The 19,402-nt window shown below is 35.9% G+C and overlaps 1 protein-coding gene across 2 annotated transcripts in view; it reads right to left on the bottom strand.

The window, feature by feature from the left end:
• Positions 1-3,266: 3,266 nt before the first annotated feature.
• Positions 3,267-19,402, bottom strand: part of SACS (sacsin molecular chaperone) — a 30,677-nt gene continuing 14,541 nt past the window's right edge. Inside the window, exons 8-9 of one of the 2 annotated variants that reach the window (XM_068930222.1) lie at positions 18,983-19,074; positions 3,267-14,980 (exon numbers count right to left, since the gene is read on the bottom strand). In XM_068930222.1, coding sequence (XP_068786323.1) covers positions 3,417-14,980; positions 18,983-19,074 — 11,656 coding nt within the window. In that variant the 3' untranslated portion in view covers positions 3,267-3,416. The remainder of the gene's footprint in view (positions 14,981-18,982; positions 19,075-19,402) is intronic. The other variant, XM_068930223.1, reaches the window with a different exon arrangement.

Genomic DNA, 19,402 nt, shown 5'->3' with positions numbered 1-19,402 from the left:
GTACTACCCTTTTTACTTTGAGGATTTGCAATAGGTTTTGCTACGACCCCTTTTTAAAGCAAACCAAGTACTAACTGAATGCAAGCCATATACTAATTAAACAAATCTTAGTTTTCAAATCACCACAATAACTTTATTTTGATTCTGCTTTTCACTTTGGTCTCTTATGCAAACAGGACTGAGACATTATTTGTGTACAAATTTTGCAAGCTGTGTTTCCTTACAAAATAATGTTTCTTTTTAATAGCTGGCTGCATAAAAATCTATTTCCTCTGAAAAAGGTCACATCTTCTCACTCATAGCTGAGGCAATGAACCATAACGCTTTCTTAGAATAGGTTTTAATGGTATTGTTGAGAAGAAAATTTTGAGGCTTCCACAAATAGATAAACTGTAACAAAAGTGCCATGGCTCTACCACCACAATTCTTTAAATTCAATTACTAAATGCACCGTTCAATCAGTTTTCTGTACCAGTTGTCCTGGCTAAACCTCTCGCAACTGTAATCCTGGGAGATGGGACTGCTGAAGCTGCTTTTGAAGACACATGTTCCTGTTACATGTGGAAGATCAGTAGGGCATGTCCCTGTCTAAAAGACCCTTAGGCTTACATGAACTTTTGTAATGTGCAGAACTACTTGTCAAATATGTTAAATATATGTGCTTGTGGAACGCACATGCTAACATTCACTTCTACAGACCCCTGCTAAGAATCATCACACGCTGCTTTTCCGAGCTTCCAGGCAGAACTTAAGAACAATTTTGCTATTCTCTATTTTCCAATTTTTCCAGCTGAACCAAAAGGAAACAAATTAAGCCAACATAATGAGATTAAATTGCACTTACGAAACCAGTTTCTATCACAATACAGTTTCCTGGTCTTAAAAGGCCTTGTATTTAAGCTACCTGTTACGTTCAACTACACAATAAAAAAAAAAAAAAAAGATAAAGGATACTTCCAATTCATACAATCACTCTTGTTTGTCTTTCTGCATCCGTATGTAAATATTGTTGCAACTGATTGATGGTATTACACCAGGATTAATGAAATAATATATTAATTTTCCTTTATCTTTCAATTTTTCTTGCTCACCTTGCCCCAATATTTAAACTTAATTCAGATTATTAGCTTCCTAAGGACTGGGACCATTTTCTTTCTCACGTTAACACTTGACAACTTATACGGTATAATTAACAAAATAACTTAATAGCTCTGTGCCAGCCATTGTAATGGTTCATAATAATATTGACAAAGCAACATAAGTTGCTTACAAGACACAGTTACATGCTTAAAAGTCTTCCTCCCCCAAAATCTCACCTAAAAACTGAAGTGTTCTCCTGTTGCTCTTCAACTTGTTTCCACGCTATCCTACTCTCTGATGTTTTAGGCATTTAAACTGAAAAAATGCAGACAATGTTAATTGTTTTTCGTTGTTAGTATTTAAAACTGTGTTATTTGCCTACCCAGAATACTGTTAATCTGACTTAATCAATACACAAAAGTAGAATGAGCCACAAAGCAATCTATTTAAAAAAAAAAATCCAGGGAACAAATTGAACTAATTTATTTCATGGCATTACCAAGATTTGTGGTTTACTTACATGCAATTTATTGCAAAAATCAGCAAAATGTATTTTTTTTTTTTTTTTTAGAAAACTGCAAACATTTGTCATTACAAGAAAAATGCAAATTTTTTCCTTTCTAACTTTAATATTTGACAATTGCTTAGAATGAATTGAAAAAAGACTACATATTAACTTATCTAAAACAAAGCTTGAAATAACAGGTAAATTTAGTCTCGCTTATAAAACCAAAACACATCAGACCAAAGTATATGTTTGCATTTTTCTTTATTAAAATTATGGCACTTAATATTTTACAGCAGAAATAACCACATGGCTTCACAAGCAGTACAGTTTTCCTAACAGCAAATTTCTTCCCATTGCCAATAATTACTTGCAAGATTTTTCTGACAAGAACAAGCCCTTTTTAATTTGCACAAAGCAGAAGCCTTTGTCATGATTTTTTCTTTTGGATTACAACACTCACAGCCATATTAACCCTGCAAGCTCAGTGTTGTTTATTTTCCTGTACATTCTGTAAGTTAAATTACATTTTTTCTCTGTGCTATCAAGTAAACAATTGTAACAGCAACTCACTTGTTAATGATTAACATTTATGTAAAACGTGGCTGATTCAGCAAAGAAAAATCATCTAACAAGATGCCCCCTCCCTCTTTTCTTTTTACAAATAGCTAATGTGACATTATCAAAAGTATTACAAATTAGAAAAGAAAGGGTGTGAAATAAAAATCAGACTTGTCTAGGGCTGTAGTGAACAACAAAATAAAAAGAGCATTACATTGCAGCACCTTGTAACGTGTAACAAAAAAAGTGCCCCCTGTACACTGAATTGTACTATTACCAATATTTTTTTGTGGAAAAAAAACATATATATATATATATATATGTACACAAACAAAGGCACACACACACACACACACAAAAAGAAACTCAAGCAATTTAGACCTTTGAAAAATGAGCTTTGACCTGTGGCTTTCAAAAAAAAAAAATCATAAAACACTGCATAATAACGGTCAGTTTTACATCATCCATATTCATTTTTCTCATTAAACAAAAGATGACAGGCTCTAGAAAAAATGTAAATTAAATACCTAATTATTTTATAATAAAGTGAATGCACTCAATGCATGACATGAAGTTGCATGTTAAATCAAGTATCATTACTTCAGATTAAAATACTGTACCAATTCACAGGCACTGAATTATCCTTTAAATGTTCACAATATGATACTGCAGCAAATTCATAATCAGATCCAGCTGATAAAGAGTATTACTACGAGTGACATGAATGTCCACAGAACACAAAAGAATACAGAAATGCTTTGGAGCAACACCTCTCCAAAGTTATTTTCATTTCCATCCCACCTCCTATTTCCTAATATATCCAGTCTTAAGATTAGTACATTGAAAAATGGCATTACCTTTCTGGAAACACAGTATTAAATGAAATAAGATCTAATATGGAGTTTTAATTACAGGCTTCATCTAACAGAAAGCTAAGCTTTGGTTATATAAAGTGCAGTTCAATAACGTGCCAACTCACCACAATACTGTATATACAGCTAATTTTTGCAGCTCAGTTTCCTTGCAATTTTTTAAAAAAATTCACGTTTTACAGTTTGCTTATACAGCAGGCTCAGTTAAAAAAAAAAAATCCTGTTTAAATTATCTTCAATTCTAAGTCCTCAGTACCATCCACATATATGCACTGTATTTCTAAACTGCCTGGCCATATGTAACTTCTTGCCCTGCAACCTGCACAATTACATTTGTATCTCATGATATTAAACACCTAAGCTCTTGAGAACACAGTCTTCTAATCTCTTCAAATCTCTTACACTTTCTGTTGTATAAAGTTTTCAAGTTTTATTATGATACAAGCAGTACATTCCATCACTCTCATAGCAACTTCTGAAGTAAACCTATCATTTGGAATCTGTGGAAAAGGGAGTAAGTCAGGATATCTAGTTTTTAAGCTATCTACTCCATAAGCTTCCAACGTTTGAACATCATTTGTAAGCCCTTCAAGTTGTTGACTGTATTCCTCTATCTTTTGTGCAAGTGCTGCTGGTTTTACATCTTTATCTGACTTACCCCTCACAGCATAGTCAGCTGCAACCAAGGCTAGTTTAGTAGAAAGGTAGCACTTAAAGCATACCCATTCATTGGCATTCTTATGAAGATCATTTCTTGCAGCTGAGAAGTTAGCTCGGGCCTGCCTAAGCCATCTACGTGCCTCTACAGGATTGCCAACAGACCTGAATGTGGGTGGGACGAAAAAACGTTGCGAATGAGATGGCCCTGTGGAAGGAGGGCACTTCTCTTTATACTGCTGCCTTTCAGATTTATGGCTTGTTGCTTCTTGATTCCATGAAGTATAAAATCTCTTAAATGAAAATTTATCTGACTGAAATCGAGAAGCAGAGGATGAAAATGTTCTTCTTGATGCTCTGTCCGTATTTTGATCTATAAAGGCCTGTTTTTCTAGCCTGTTAATCTCATTCTGCAAATGTTTGAAAACTTCATTAGCTATCTCAAGGTTTTCTGCATTTTTATCTGGATGCCATTTAAGATACAGCCTTCTAATTATCTTTTTTCTTTCAGATTCTGGAAGCTTCCAAGCTTGTTCAATTACAGATGTCACCTCCCTTAATATTTCTGGCAAGGAGTTCGGCTTTATCTTTTTTGGAGTGTGATGTTTTGAGGACATTGCTTTGTGGCTCTCTTTACCAGTGAAGAGAGGTGGAATCGTCCTCAGTCCATGCACTGGAAATTCTGTAGGACTGGTTGGGGTAGAAGGCGTGCTGTCCCTACTCTGAGAACTTTCTTCAGGCCTTGAAAATTTGTACAAGTCAAGAGAGCTCACTATTTTATATTCACTATATCCAATATCAATCTGATATATCTTGCCTAAAAAACTGGGACTTTCATCATCTTCTCTTTCTACTTCTTGTACAATGATTGCGTATGTGTAAGTTGGTTGATATGATCCATATATATCACCACCCTCAGCATCAACAAGGTATCCAACATATTCACCAGGATAAAAAACATTCATTGGATCCATAAGAAGTGTATAGTGAATTTCAGCTGGTATAGGAGTGCCAGGTGTTGGTAGTTCAAGTTTTGACGGCTCTGAAGAGTCATACTTCACTCCTAAACTGTCAAGCTTCTCACTAATCCGGTAAATATCGTTACAACCCAGCATGGCAATTAAGTATGAAGTATCAGAAATCAGATTGTCCGTTGCTGATTTTAAGGTCATTGCTAATGCTAACAGGAAGTTTATGTCTTTGCTGTCAGAGTGCTGTATATACAGCAGTATTACTGCATTTCCATATCTCTTTAGAAAAGCAAATGTTTCACTTTTACTGTGGGGAATAGGAGCAAAACCTTTAACTCTCAGTGTTGTTTGCAACTTCTCAAAACAGGAAACTTTCAAACCTTCTCGCAATGCTTTGCAAAGTCTTATTGCCTTTTCTTCGTTAGCTAAAAAAGCATTGTCGTTTTCATGCTTCATAATCCTAATAAGTCCTGTGATGAACTGTTCTGAAGATAACAGTAACTGTAACCTTCCCTGCAGAGAACACAATGCTCCAAATTGACAAATTTTGGGAGACTCTTCATCCAACTGTTCCTCAAGAATACTGCTAAGCAAGCGAGGTCTCAGTTTCTGAGGAAATAACATTATCAATTTAGTGTGAAAACCATGGTCTTTGCCTAAGTAACACTGGCTAAGATCAACAAGCATTTGCACACCAATGTTACCTTGTATTCTACTTTTGTAGTGGGGTGCATCATCAAAAACTAAGATACTTGACTTTACTAACCTACCATCTTGACTGGGAAGGTAAAGGGCGAAATCCCTCATATTATCAAGATCATTCCTAACCTTGACAGAATCATTCTGAAGACTTTTGAACAGGCCAGAAACTACTCTTTTAACTGTGCGCATTTCATTAGGATCCAGCTGCTTCCCTTCTGAGTTCTTGAATATGCGACCTAGAACTTCAACATACTGCTTTGTTGAAATAACATCTTCAGTACCCAAATGTTTAAATAACTGATGGAAAGTGCCAAGCTCTAAAGGAAGTTTGTAAAGGTAAGGTTTAAAATCAGATTCATACTCAAGGTTTATTACCACTTCTTCAGGCTTCAGGAGCTTCCAACCTTCTTCCACCATGACAAAAGAAACTCCTCGAAGCTGAAAGCGGAATTCTCTTTTCTCTGTACTAAGAAATTCATAAATGCTTCTTAGGACCTTGGCTCTAGTTTTCACCATGTCCTCATCCAAAGTGGTTATATTGCATATGTTCCTGCAGTTATTGATAACTTTGTCCAGGGGAGGATCCAAATTAACATTCAGCATAGTTAAAACTTGCTCAAGCTGCTCTTGTGAGCCAAGACTACTTCCTTCTTGTTCTTTGATGCTCAAGGGTGTTGCTTTCTCAGGAAGAATGGGACATGAAGTCCACAGCAACTGTAACACATCTGTCTGTTTGAATTTAGGATTTACCTGTGCACCGTTGAATCGTATAAGAGGAAGCGTTCCATTAACTTCTTGATACTGAGCATGAAATCTAACAAACTCTGCAGGAGCTCGTTCAGGGCACAGAAAGGGAATTAGTGACAATTCTTTCAGAAAGTTTCCTGACAGCAGATCAGTTCTTTCTTGAAATATGTGATGAAGGAGGACATCAACAGTATTCTGCAGTGTTTCTTTAGACCAGTTTTCTGTATTAGCCCTCATGCTGATCTCCTTAGCAAACTGCAGTAACTGTTGCTGTGAAATAATGAATTTTAGTCCGATATGCCGCAGGAAAGTTACCCATGATGTGAGGAACGCAGCTTGATTCTTCGGTTTTGTAAGTTGTTCCAGTTTCTTAAAAAAATCTTGAGGTATGAAGAATTTTTCAGGAAGCATAACTTCAAAGACTCTTACAGTTCTGTCATAAAAATATTTTGCAGGTTTTAATCTATTGCTTGCATCGTGAATGATCAAAATGCTTTCTAGCTTTTCAAAGAGCTGTTCTTTCACTTCTGAAGTTTCCTCAATGCTAGTTAGTCTATTCTTTAGGTAGATCAAGTGTTCTAATTTTGCATCGTAAGACAGACTTTCAATTTTTGGCAAAAGATGTTTCAAGTACACTTCAAGATCATCCACAGAGACACAGCCAAGCATGGTGTACAAGTCTTTCAAGTGAATTTTTTCTTCAAGAAAAGCTGATGAAGTAGACTGTGTCCATCTATCTACCTCTATCGATGGAATGCTTTTTGTGAGAACATAACACGTCCCATATTTTGAAATGCTGATGTATCGGCCACTAATGGATTTATAGCATGGAAGAGACTTTAAAATTTTAATGTCATCCTGAGATGTCAAATAACTTAAATTGCAATTGAAGTACATTAAAAGAGCCTCAAAGTCACTTTCTGCTAATTTTTCCGTCTTAAAAGTTGATGTCTGTACCATATATTGTATGGCTTTCAGAATGCTTGAAGGATTGTCTATGTTTGCTGTATGTCCTGACAACAAAGGCACTAAAGCACTGTCTTTGGAGCAAATTTTGTTCAATGCCAGCTGAATACAACCTGTTTTCATTAAAGCATGAAAAACTTTATCACTCTGAGCATTCGGAAAAACAGCTATATGCATAATGCTGAGGGGCAGCAAAACATCACATTCTGGCACAACAAGATGATTAGCTGAGACAGTAAACTTTACACCTGGAAGCAAAGTCCAGTCCTTCAAAGTTTCAATAACATCATCAAATTTTGCTTGCATATCTTCTTGGTCTTCCTTAATGTTTATAGACTCACTAATAAAATGCCAGGCATTTTTAAGCCAAGATTCACTCGCAAAGTTTTCTTTCCATTTCATGCAGCTTCTAGTTTTATATTCTCTAGGCAACACAGACGATAACAGATCAGCAAAACTTGTGATATCAAAGACTTTTGCCACATCACTGCTAAGTAAAATACTGTTGTATCTCAAATACAGCGTATTCATAAAGAGATCCTTGCGAGACGGAATCAGTTCATGGTATGTTGTTAAGAACTTTGGTCGCTTGGAATCAAAAATTTGCAAAACATTGTCGAGGGTAATAAGAAGTGGTAAGCCCTCAACTTGGATTTCATTTTCTTCTGCATCCTTAAAACAATAGTCAACCAGAAGTTTGAGACTGTGGAAGAGTTTCAGATTTGTCTGCTGAAGACGACAAGGTAACTTTCCAATGTGGCAATTAGAGTCTGGAAAGGAAAAAGTCATCAAAAAGAGTCGGACGTCAGCAGGCGTCACATAGGTAACAGGAATATCTGCATCTACCAGACAGTGATAAAGATTTGCAGTTTCATCGCAGTTATACACCAAATTAAATCCAATTTCTAAAAGTAAATGCTTGAGTCTGTAAACATTTTCGGCCACTGTCTTGCGCGTTGTGATGTTGTACTCCGTGTTTTTGAGGTGCTGCAATTCATCTTGTAGTAAGTTGTCGAAAAAAGGCCTACCTTTGTTCGCAGTAGACATATTAACCCAGGTGATGATTACAGCAGAATGCAAATCAGAACCATCGATATTTGGAGCTCGCATAACAGGTAAAAGCCGTTTCAAATCTTCATAAATGCAACTGTAAACTGCTTTCACTAAACAATACCAATCTGGCTGAATATCAAGTCTGTTAACTGGAAAAAAGGACAAAAATTTTTTTAAAGTGTCTTTCACAACATGAATGGGTGTGTTTTGCAGTACTGATACTGTAGGATCAGTGCCTGGAAAATACCGTTTTTTTAGCTGAATTAGCAGTTCAACATAGGCCGGTGCTATCAGTGCTGTCATTAGGCTGTTATTCCAGTCACTTCTTACTCCAACTCCATTATCATCGCGCCATAGATTTCTTCTTGCAGAATCCAGAGCAAAGTGCCCATTCACATGAAAAGGTAACCCTGTTTCTAAAGATAAAGGTAAGAAACAGAATGCTCTGTGGGGTTTTTTGTAATTATGAGTAATGCAAGCTGCTACTCCACCACGGGGAAAAAGAGTAATGTCCTCATTCTTGTGTGCTGATACAACACTTTTGGATACCTTTTCCATTGCAGAAAAGCCTGACCTGTTGCAAATTAACCAAGTTGTAAGATTCCCTTCAGAGTCTTCAGTATCCATTGTGTAAGTTATCTGTTGCACAGGTATTTCACTTAGCTGCTTTTTTTTAGTTACACTGTCAATTACAGATGCATGGAATTGCTTTCGCTTCAGTCTGTCTCCGTCAGTGATTTTGCCTTGTACAGAATATAACACATTCAGTAGTCCTGTTGTTTTTTCTATCTCACAAATTGAAATTTTTTCCATGTGGTTCAAAAACATTAAAAGTTCTGCTCCATCTGTACGCAGTTTATCTAAAAGATTTTGAACCATTCTATCTGAACATGGAACTGAGGAAATTTCTGATACTTTTGCCATTTCTGCATTTCGAAGAGGAAACCTAAACATTGTACAGTTATCCAGTTTAAAGTGATTTCCTAAATAGAGGTCCAAAACATCTGAGAACTGCGTTCTGAAATCCGCATCCAAATCTCTAAACATGCGGCCAGGACTTGTTGATGTTGAACCTGGTGCATATCTAGCATGGGGATCAAAAATACAAAGTATATCATTGCCAGATATGAAAGAAGGGCAATCAGTAATATGATAAACAGAATTGAAACCAATACCATATTGGCCAGTTTTACAGGGATTTCCTACTTTTGTACCTTTCCCAAGGTTCTGAATTCCTCTGATATCATCTTCTGTAAAAGGCTGATTGTTGTAAACACACAGAGCTGGTCCTTGAAGTGGCGCCCACTTCTCATCAAATATTCTATCAGCTGGATGTTGTCTAGGATCAAACACGAAACAGATCTCGGTAGCTTTTGCATCATCCGCGTTCTGAAGGAGCTCTTTCAGCATTTCCTTTTCTGAAGGGTAGGCATTAAGGATGCTTTTAATTCTACTTGTCAATTTTTCTTTCTGGCCAAATTCTGTTCCAAGGGTAGTGAAACAGATATTAGATGCATATCTTTCTAAAGCTTTATGTCGTTTTGGAATTGCTCCAAGCTTTACTGCAACTTCCCTTGGAATATCAGCATGACAATATTTAACAGTTGTGTCTTTAACTTTAATCCATGGACAGTCATTGTAACACAAAGATTTTGCAGGCAGAAGTGCAAGACGAGTATCAGGCAACAAAATCTCACCATACTTTTTCTCACAAAATTCCTGCTTCTTCTCTCTAATGAGGCTCCATATTCCTTCACTAATTATTCTCCTGCAAAGCTGAAAATTGTCTTCTGTCAGTTGTTTGGTTCCTCTTTCCTGATTTAGTGATTCTAGGACTAGGGCAAAATCTTCAACTGTAAAGGCCTGTCTCACACCTACGCTTTCAAATAGTTCACGGAAACTATTTTTATATTTATTAGGCAACTGATAGAGATAAGGTGCTGCCTCAAAATTCAAATGGAAAGACACTTTTGTTGGATCAATATACACATTTTCAACAAGAATGAAACTACTGTTTTTCAGTTGTTCAATTATCATAGCTTTTGTTGATTCATTTTCTAACATTGCTTCATGCAGATGTTTGTAACAAGCATTAGTGATATTTTCCTGATATAATGTAATTCCATCAAACGACTTGGCAACTTCTTCCAATTGATTTATGACCAGATTAACAGCAGGTTTCTTAAGTAAACCTAAAAATTCTTTGACAGCTAGTGACAGAGCACCACAACCTTTAAAAGAATGGGAGTTTTCATTAAGAATTGGTTCTATTAGGCAAACTGTATCTTGATGATCAGCAGTGAAAAGATCAGTTGCTGGAAACATTGTTTCAGGCTGAAAATCACTGCCTTTCCAGTGCAAGGAGAAGCCTGCTGGCTTGGTAAGGAAAGGAAGGAAAGGGATGGTTTGACATTTTTCAGCAAATTCTTTAGCTCTAGGATCCCTACACTTCAGTTTTTCATCAATTAGACTCAGTATAATACTGCTTCTGAGACAAGCTGCAACGTGATCAATCCTATTAATTTCTGCTACTGACTCTGCACGTTCTATCAGATCTTCCCACAAAATATCATCTTTAGCCATTCCTAACTGAACAAGTTTAACCAAAACAACGGGATTAAGATAGTCCTGAGTAGTGCCATAAGGAAATCTTCCATCTTCAGCAACATATAACTTCGCAACTCTTCCTTCAGGATGGATCAATCTTGAGGGTGTAACTAATGGATGTCCATCCAAAGAACAAGGAATACAAGGAGTAACACGAAGAATTCCTAAAAACTCCTCAACTTTTTCATTGAGAACATAGTGCATTAAAGGATCACGCAGCTCTGCATCAATCTCTTGAACATTAGGGAAAAATACCTCAGAAAAGAATTGTTTCTCAGAGAAAGTGTTCTCCAGTAATATGTATTTGCATCCTGCTTCTTCAAATCCTGTCTTTACCCAAGAAGGGAGATCTACAGCACACAGGTTTTTGGAACCTGTTTTTTTAAGGTACTTCAGAAAGATCTTAAAGGCTGACGGTCCAATGTCTGGTCGTTTCAGTATTGAGTCATCTAAAAATCTTACATCCTTCATGGAAACCCAAGAGAAACCATCAGAAAATACTTTGATCCCTTCTTTGCTTTTCATGTGAGCTATATCTTCATAAAACCCTTGACAAATAACAGAAAAATCATCATGAACTGAATCAGGATCTGGCCACACTGCAAAGTAACTGTAATCAACTAGCTCACCGCTGACTGTCATGTCACGTAAAACACAAAGTGCTTCTAAGTAGGCTTTTACAATAACATGCCTCATGAATACGGTGTTCCATCTTCCTTTCGTGTCTGTCTTCCATATCTCTTTCCGATTCGAAGTAACTGCAAAGCAGCCATTTATGTGGAGAGGTAAGCCTGTTTTTATTCGTAGAGGTAAATAGCAGAATACTTCCCCTACGTTGTTGCAATTAGGTTTCACAATCCACTTTTGATCCGGAGTTTCAGAAAGCAACACTCCTACTCCACCACAGGGAACAAGGCCTAGTCTTCGTCCACTTTCATGTAAAGAAAATTTTAAGGCCTCTCCAGTGTCCATGCAAGAACATATAAGCCATGTTGTTGAATCTACTGTTTTCTGTGGCAGCTCATCCGCCGACCTTTTCATCTGTCCGGATTTAGCCATTTCAAAGAAAGAAGCTGGATCATCTTCTGGACCTCTGAAAAGCGGAGACTGTAAATCAGCAATCCGTCTAAATACATGATGAAATTCTTCTACTACTATCCGTAAGATACACGAGGACTTTGGTGTTTCAGTGGGAAGCTTTCTATTACTGCTGCTGCAGACCTTCATTAGTTTAGCTGCTTCCTTTAAAACACTTACGTTTGGTGCAGTCAAGGCTTTGGAAGAATACTGATTCTTTTTAATAGTGATAATATCTTGCGCCACCCCAGGATCATCTTCCTCAATTTTCAAGTATTTCAAAACCATTGAATTTACACTCTGAGCAAATATTATCAGCCTATGACCACAAATGCTAAATTCATCCACAAGGGAATAAATGTCTGCTGTATTGTAGCATGTACTGCTGACTTCACTCACTTTAGCTTCCTGCTGAGTTCTAAAGGAGAGCCTGAAAAGCGTTCCTTTGTAGCTGTAAGGAGATTCTATCGTCAGTGGTAACTGGCAACCAAAAACTCCTATAAAGGGCTTAAACTGATTTGGAAATTTTCGCAGTCTCTTCTGTTGCTTACTCCAGTTAATTTTGATCCCTGGGTTAGACTTATCTCTAATATGCTTGCTGATATGGTTAACATTTGGATCAAACATAATCATGAACTCCCGGCTCAAAATAATGGGAATATCAGTGATATGATAAACAGAATTGAATCCTAGTCCAAATTTTCCTACTTTGTCAACTTCACTCCTTTTTAAAGACTCTCCTAATCGAGTTATATTTAGAAAATCAGAGTCAGAAAATTCAGAATTATTGAATGACCACAAAGCTGGACCATGGCATGCTGCCATTCCTGGATCCAAAAGATTCTCTCTTATGTCCATATTTCGTCTCATGTCAATCATGAAATTACATTCTGTTGCATTGGCATCATCAGCATTTTGAAGAAGCTCTTTAAAGATATCTGAAATGGAAGGATATTCTTCCAAAATGTTTTTAATTCTCACAGTCAGAGGCTCTCTTTGTCCAGACTGCTCAAATCCCATATTTTCTGGATTAATCAATCTTGTACTAAGGCATGGAACGTTCAACCACTCCGCAGTTTTCATTGGTATGTCTTCATGCACCAAAATTATCGGTTCAACAGAATCTTCAAGTAAATCATTTAAATCATCAACTTTGATATCACAGTAACAGCACTCATGAATTGGCCTCATTGCAAGTTTATAAGGAAGTTTGCCACTGTACAGAGGCATGGGTGTATGCAAACTTGCAGGAATCTGATTGCTATAGAGCCACCTTATAATACTCAACATGATGTGAAGATTTTGTTTACTCTCTTCTTCTGAGAGAGATTGCTCACTTTTTAGATATATCTTCTGAATGACCATAGAAACATGGTCTGGTGTTAACTGCTCAATTGAACCACAACATTTAAACAACTGGTGAAATTTAGCCATAGTTTTTGGCACATAATGTAGATAAGGCTGGAGGTCAAGACCAGGTACTGATTTTATTACTGCTTGTGTGAGGGAACAAAATGTTTTACCAGTCCAAACCCAAGGAAATTTCAAGGCTTTAAAAGCCTCTTTACCTTCTTCTAAATGATCATGCATAAATCCATAGATTTCAAGCAAGATATGCTGAAACTGATAATAGTCCTCATCACTGAAGGTTTTAGAACTGTGCCAATCAACTACCACCTTGAAGTGTTTTAAGACTGCTTTTATACTAGGTTTGAAGGGGATGCCAAGTGCTTTTTCTATATTCAAATGCACATTTTCCACAAGGGGAACTGAGGAACCAACTAAAATTGCATGAGATACATCACACATTTCTGGTGGGGAACACAGATTACAATGATCTCCTTTCCAGACTAAGGATCCTGGATAATTTGGAGGTCTTTCCTTACACGCAGGAATCCATTTCATTTTTCTCAGTGCTGTTTTTGTTTCTGATGAGTGAAGCAATGTAGGGTTTTTGTTCAAAATCATCAAGAGAGTTCTAGCTTTTCTTAATAATAAATCATGATCGGTGTTAGAACTAGCATGCAAATTTTCAATTTTATTTGCCACTCTCAAAACATCATTTTCATCAAGACTGGCTTCACTTTTTAAGCCTATTTGTCTTAGAGAATGAAGAATATCTGAAGAAGCTGTAAAAATAACAGGTGGGAAGCAAATTTCTTCCTCAGCATAAAACAAATTTTGCAGTAGTTCTACCTCAGGATCAAAGAGTTCATTTGCTGACATTATCTTTTCCTGTGAAATCTTAATAAACTTCAGAGATGTCAGCCAGTCTATCACATCTATACTCTCATTTTTCAGAAAAGTCAAATTTTCAAGAACCCATTGCATTATCTGTGTTGTTTCATCACAGGAATAAAAATCACCTCTAATGTCTTGTATAATAAACTTTAAGCAATCTGTGCTTTTCAGCTGTTCTATTTTTAGCAGGTTAGCTAAGCGAATTGTCGCTTCATCACTGCTGTCAATTATTGCACTAGAAAATCTTAGACCAGGAGGAATTTTGGCAGTGTGATGTAAAACCTTACAACCTTTTAGTCCAGTAAAAACAGGGACACACTCATCACATGATTTTTCAATTTTTTTAAATACCTGCAATTCCTGAATAATTCTTCTCTCTTTTTCACTTGCATCAGTTAAACTAGCTAAGAATCCCCTAAGAGCATCTTTATGTGTTGATGGGAAAGATGCAACCTGACTGCATAGCTTCTGTAAGGACATTTTTTCCATTATTTGTAAAACAGCACTTGGTAAAGGTGGATGCACATATTTTTTTATAAGTGGATGTTGTATAGACGTATCTAGCTTCTTAAGTACAACTCCACCAACTTTCTGAATAATATCAGCTAAATATTCCGGGAGCTGAGTCTCAGATTCATCGTCCAGAATGACAGGTGATGGATTCCTAAGTCTAACCAGTTCCATTGATGCCTGGTTTTCTTCCAGCAGTGTCTTGGGAATAAGTGGCATGTCATCGAACATAGTTAAGTCATCAGAAAAATGTATATACAGGTTCTTCCAGACCATCTTAAGCCAGGAAACTGATGGGTGATTTTTGTCTTCCAAACCTGGACGCCACTGTACCACCATGTCTCTGCCAGGCCACACACTATTCATAACTTCTTTAATTAGCCGGGCAAATCTTTCTGGGTTCAAAAGCTGCAGCTGAGTACACGGCCTTCCTGAAATTACAGCAAAAGGGCAAAGCCATAAAAATTAGAGCTGCGCAATAAAACGCTTTTCATTGTTAGAAAAAAAAAAAAATCTAACTTCTGTGTACTGTCTTTTCTTTTTGTGGAAAACTGTTAAATAATTTTAGATAAGAGTTCAAACATCTCCCCTTGCTTTTAGGAGTTAATTAAAATCAAATACATTCCATATTAGTATAAAAAAATTGAAAATGATTAATACATTATTACATTTGTTAATCTGGCAAGTTTTTCAGGCATACAGAACAATTAAGGAGTTACAAAAACTTCAAATACATTTTTCTAGTTGATTCTTTACACTACTTATTTACCCAGTAATTTATTGTTTGTTCATAATTGGAAACATTATTTATTAGATACAATAAAGAGCAGCCCAATAAAACTCAGCTGTTCAATAAATGCTGAACCTAAGTTTAAACGCATATGCTTCTATTCTTACTGTCAAAGACTGCACTAAAAGAAACATGTTAACCCTCATATCTCAGCTATCATTAAGACAACTCATAAGTAAAAACTATAGAATGTCTGTAGGGTAGAAAATAGCGCACAAAACAAAAAACCCCACTTTCTCCTGATGACAATGAAGATTACAGAAATAGAAGCAAGACATATCTATCTGAATTTCAGTTCTTTCTTTCATCTAAATAGTACTGCTGTCTCATTAAAAGCAATGGTCCAACCAACAATATTATCTACTATCCTTGCTCTGCTGAAGATAAGCAGTAAAATATCCTTCAGAAACAAATTAGTTTTCTTTCACTTCATGCTCACAGAGCTATGCACTATGTTAGTTATGCTGTTAGGAAATGACAGCAGCCTTATGAAAAGAGAGAGAAATAGCGGGAGCACTGGGTCAGCAAGATAAGCATACACCCCCAAAAACTAAGCTCGTTATTATGCCCAATATTTAAGCATAGAAATTGAAAAATACTGTTTTAAAACCTATGCAGGTGATCCTAAAACCCTGGAAATCTACCTACAGTATGGATTTTAATTTAAAAAATATATATATAAATAAACTAATGAAAATGTTAATCACTTTCCCTGTGAGTGTTAACTACAACGTTTTTTCACTGATAAGCACTTATAGCTCTTTTCATTAACTGTCTTTGGTAGCTATCTTTTGGCAAACTTTGTTTCCAAGAAAGCTGAGGTAATGAGAATAGCGAATCACCCAATTCACACAAATACCAAGCTCCAATCCAATCCAGTACATCTTCAGTCAATAACCATACCTGAAAATCCCCAGAGAAGCTGTTGGGCTAGAACATAATCAAATCCGTTTTTTAGAAAACATTTAACATCCAGTGAGTTGCACATTAACGCACTATATAGAGTTATTCATGTTTCCGTTTGCAATAAAAATGAGGTATACGCTTTATGAGAGAAAAAGTGATTCAGTTCTTTTTGTACAACACAAAAAAAAAAATCCATACCATTTCCTGAAAGGAATCAGGAAAAAAAACAAACCCTTTCTTTATATCTCTGCAACTGTATCAGGAATATATCTGATAATTTATGGAACTACGTAAGTCCAGTTCTTGACAGGGGGGATTTCAAAACTTCCCCAAAAAAGAACGTTAATATTTAACAGTTATAACAACATCACTTTTTAAGTACTGCAGCCATACTTCACAACCAAGCAAAATCTTAGAATATAGAATAATTTAGGAGGAGGCAGAACGAGTACAGAAGGCCACTACAAAGTTATCAAGAACTATGTAAGAATCCTCAGGCATTTTCAGAAGAATTATACTTGTCATACAGACATATATGTTCTTCTAATCAATGAGAGACATACCACTAACCAAGAACAGGTCTCTGGAAGAACGCAGTTCAAAGAAACTGTCAGAGGAAAAAGAAGAGAAAACTAGATCTCAAAAGGAACCAAAAAATCTTCCTAGGAACTAGTGGGACCACACCATTTGTTGCAATTTGGAGACCAAGCCTGGAAGTGAAGGTATGTCCTAACAGAACTCAGTAAGAGACTAGTTAATGAATATATATCATTTTTTACTGTGTCGTAGTCACCTCTGCTTTCTCTCTAAGATACATTCTTAATTACTCTATATTCTATTATTCAACTATTCTGTATTCTTATATTCTGTTAAACCTCACTCTTCCTTCTTTTTGAAAGCATGTTTTTGGACTTTTTGTCAAATTCACTTGCAGGAAACTGTCTAGGACAATCCATCTCAAAAGTCAGTTTAGAGTTCCATCACAAGAAACTGGCATTCCTTGCTACAAATAACCACAAGGAACTGGTGTTCCTTCCAAGCTAAAATCCATTTGCCACACAAATTGTCACCCATCTAATCTCAATGTGGCTGTCCTGATCTCGACTTCTTTTGAAGTCTCAGCAATTATTACTTGCATAATAATAGCTCTCTATGGTTCTAACACAGATTAAGAATATTCACTGTTGGGATACATGATTTAAAGTACTCACTGCATCCAACAGTGTATAGCCTGTATTATAACAAAACAAAATAAATGAAAAACAGTATTGGGAGAAAGTAATACAACAAGGAAAACTATAACAAGCATATCCTACCACAGCTAGGAATAGACACAGCACCCTACCTCCCATAACAAGGCAATAAGGCTTTGGCAGTTCTGTTTTTAGAATAAAATTTTTCTATACAATAATTTCAAGTTTGCTGGTCTTCCTATTCAGTGAAAGTCCCAGCACTGATTTTGTATCTTCTCTTATTTATATTAAATATTTGCACAGTTTGCTCCGTGAAACACATTATTCCAATTCTTTCAATCTTTTTTGCCATGGTTTTAATATCTATGTTATTTGCCTTAGAATTATCTTATTTTTATATAATTTTTGATAATCAAGCAATAATTTAACCATGGAGCACGTTTCCAACTGAAGGAGAAGAATAATAAACAAACAGAGAAGATATGAAGGATTGGAAGAGAAAAAAAAAGAGAGAACAGGCTGAAGAAAGAGATTGTCGCTGAAAAGACGATGATGAAGTTTATCAAGAAAAGTAAATCAAGTCAATGATGCCTAGGATGCCATGTCTGGTTTTAATAACTTCAGTCTAGAAAAGAAATCTGATAAACTGGACAATTTAAAAGACAGATAAGAATGTTTCCGCTGAAAGGCATATTTTCTAGACACTGAAGAGTAAAATATCTCACCATACGGTCACACTATTAAAAAAATAAGCTGAAGTGTAACTTGTTTGCAAATTGCCTTTATTTAGGTGAAAAGACCTCTGAGACAGACTTCAAATTTACTAATCAAATGCATAGTGAAATACAAGGACAGAAAGTTAAATATAAACAAATTCTCACTAGAAAAGAGGCAGAAAATTTTAACTCTGAAGGAAGTTAAATGTAGACGTATCTTATCTACAGATGCAGCAAATTCGTTTTCACTTAGTCTTTAAATCAATATTGGAAGTCTTTCAGTAGATCTACTTTCACTCAACCATAAGCTATGAATTAAGGCTCAGGAAATACTTTGTGAAATTATATGGTCGATGGTATGTTCAGGCTAGACGAGTAAGATAGTCTCATCTGGTTTAAAAAAAAAAAAAATTCATTGATGGGATCGCTTCTAAAGCATAATCCACACTAACCAAACACATGACATAGTTATTGCATGTTATATATACAGAAAGAGTTAAGTAGACTGTCTTCAGAGGAGGAATACCATTTGCACAGAATTACTGAACCTTCAAGATATGCCTTACTAAGTGGTTATCTATTCTTTTATTGTAAATCTATAGCCTTCCTCTCTTCCCTTTGTCTTTTTGTTCATTTACAATTTTAATTTGTCATTCTAGTTCAAATTGTGAAATGACATAGACTCTCATATCTTAATATTTTTGAGATGATCAACTTACTTATGTGAACTCAACTAAGATATTGCTTTAAACTTGGATTTAAAACTAGTCTGTCCAACCACTAGCAATCTGTTTCACTATAAATAAGAGAATATAAAAGATTTATTACCTCGGCTTTTGGCAGCCTCTTTCAAGGCAGCTAGAACCTCAGGCTTCAGGTCATCAGAAAGTAACCTTCCTTCAAGGCCAGGAAAGAGTGATCTAACACATCATTAAAGAAAAAGAAAAAAAAAGAAAAAACCCACACATACGCACACACACAAAAAGAAAAGATTTTAGCAAAGCATCCAATTCATTCATGTTGTTATACAGAAATTACTGGCACAGTAACGCAATCCATGCAAAGTAGTTGCTTATATATGTGGAATAGTGCTTTCAGAGGACTTTTTTTATAAATAAGTAAATAATGCATTTAGAAACACACAGTAATAAGAAACTAAATTTTCCAACTATGCTTCTTTTCAAAGCAAGTTTAAGCAAATATTCTCTTCATAGAAATACTGCCATTAGAAAATTATTTTCTTGTATT

Source organism: Struthio camelus, chromosome 1, assembly GCF_040807025.1.
Source record: "Struthio camelus isolate bStrCam1 chromosome 1, bStrCam1.hap1, whole genome shotgun sequence".
NCBI classification, from domain to species: domain Eukaryota; kingdom Metazoa; phylum Chordata; class Aves; order Struthioniformes; family Struthionidae; genus Struthio; species Struthio camelus.
Note: the sequence above shows the minus strand (reverse complement) of the source record. Positions and strands in the feature narration are given on the sequence as shown.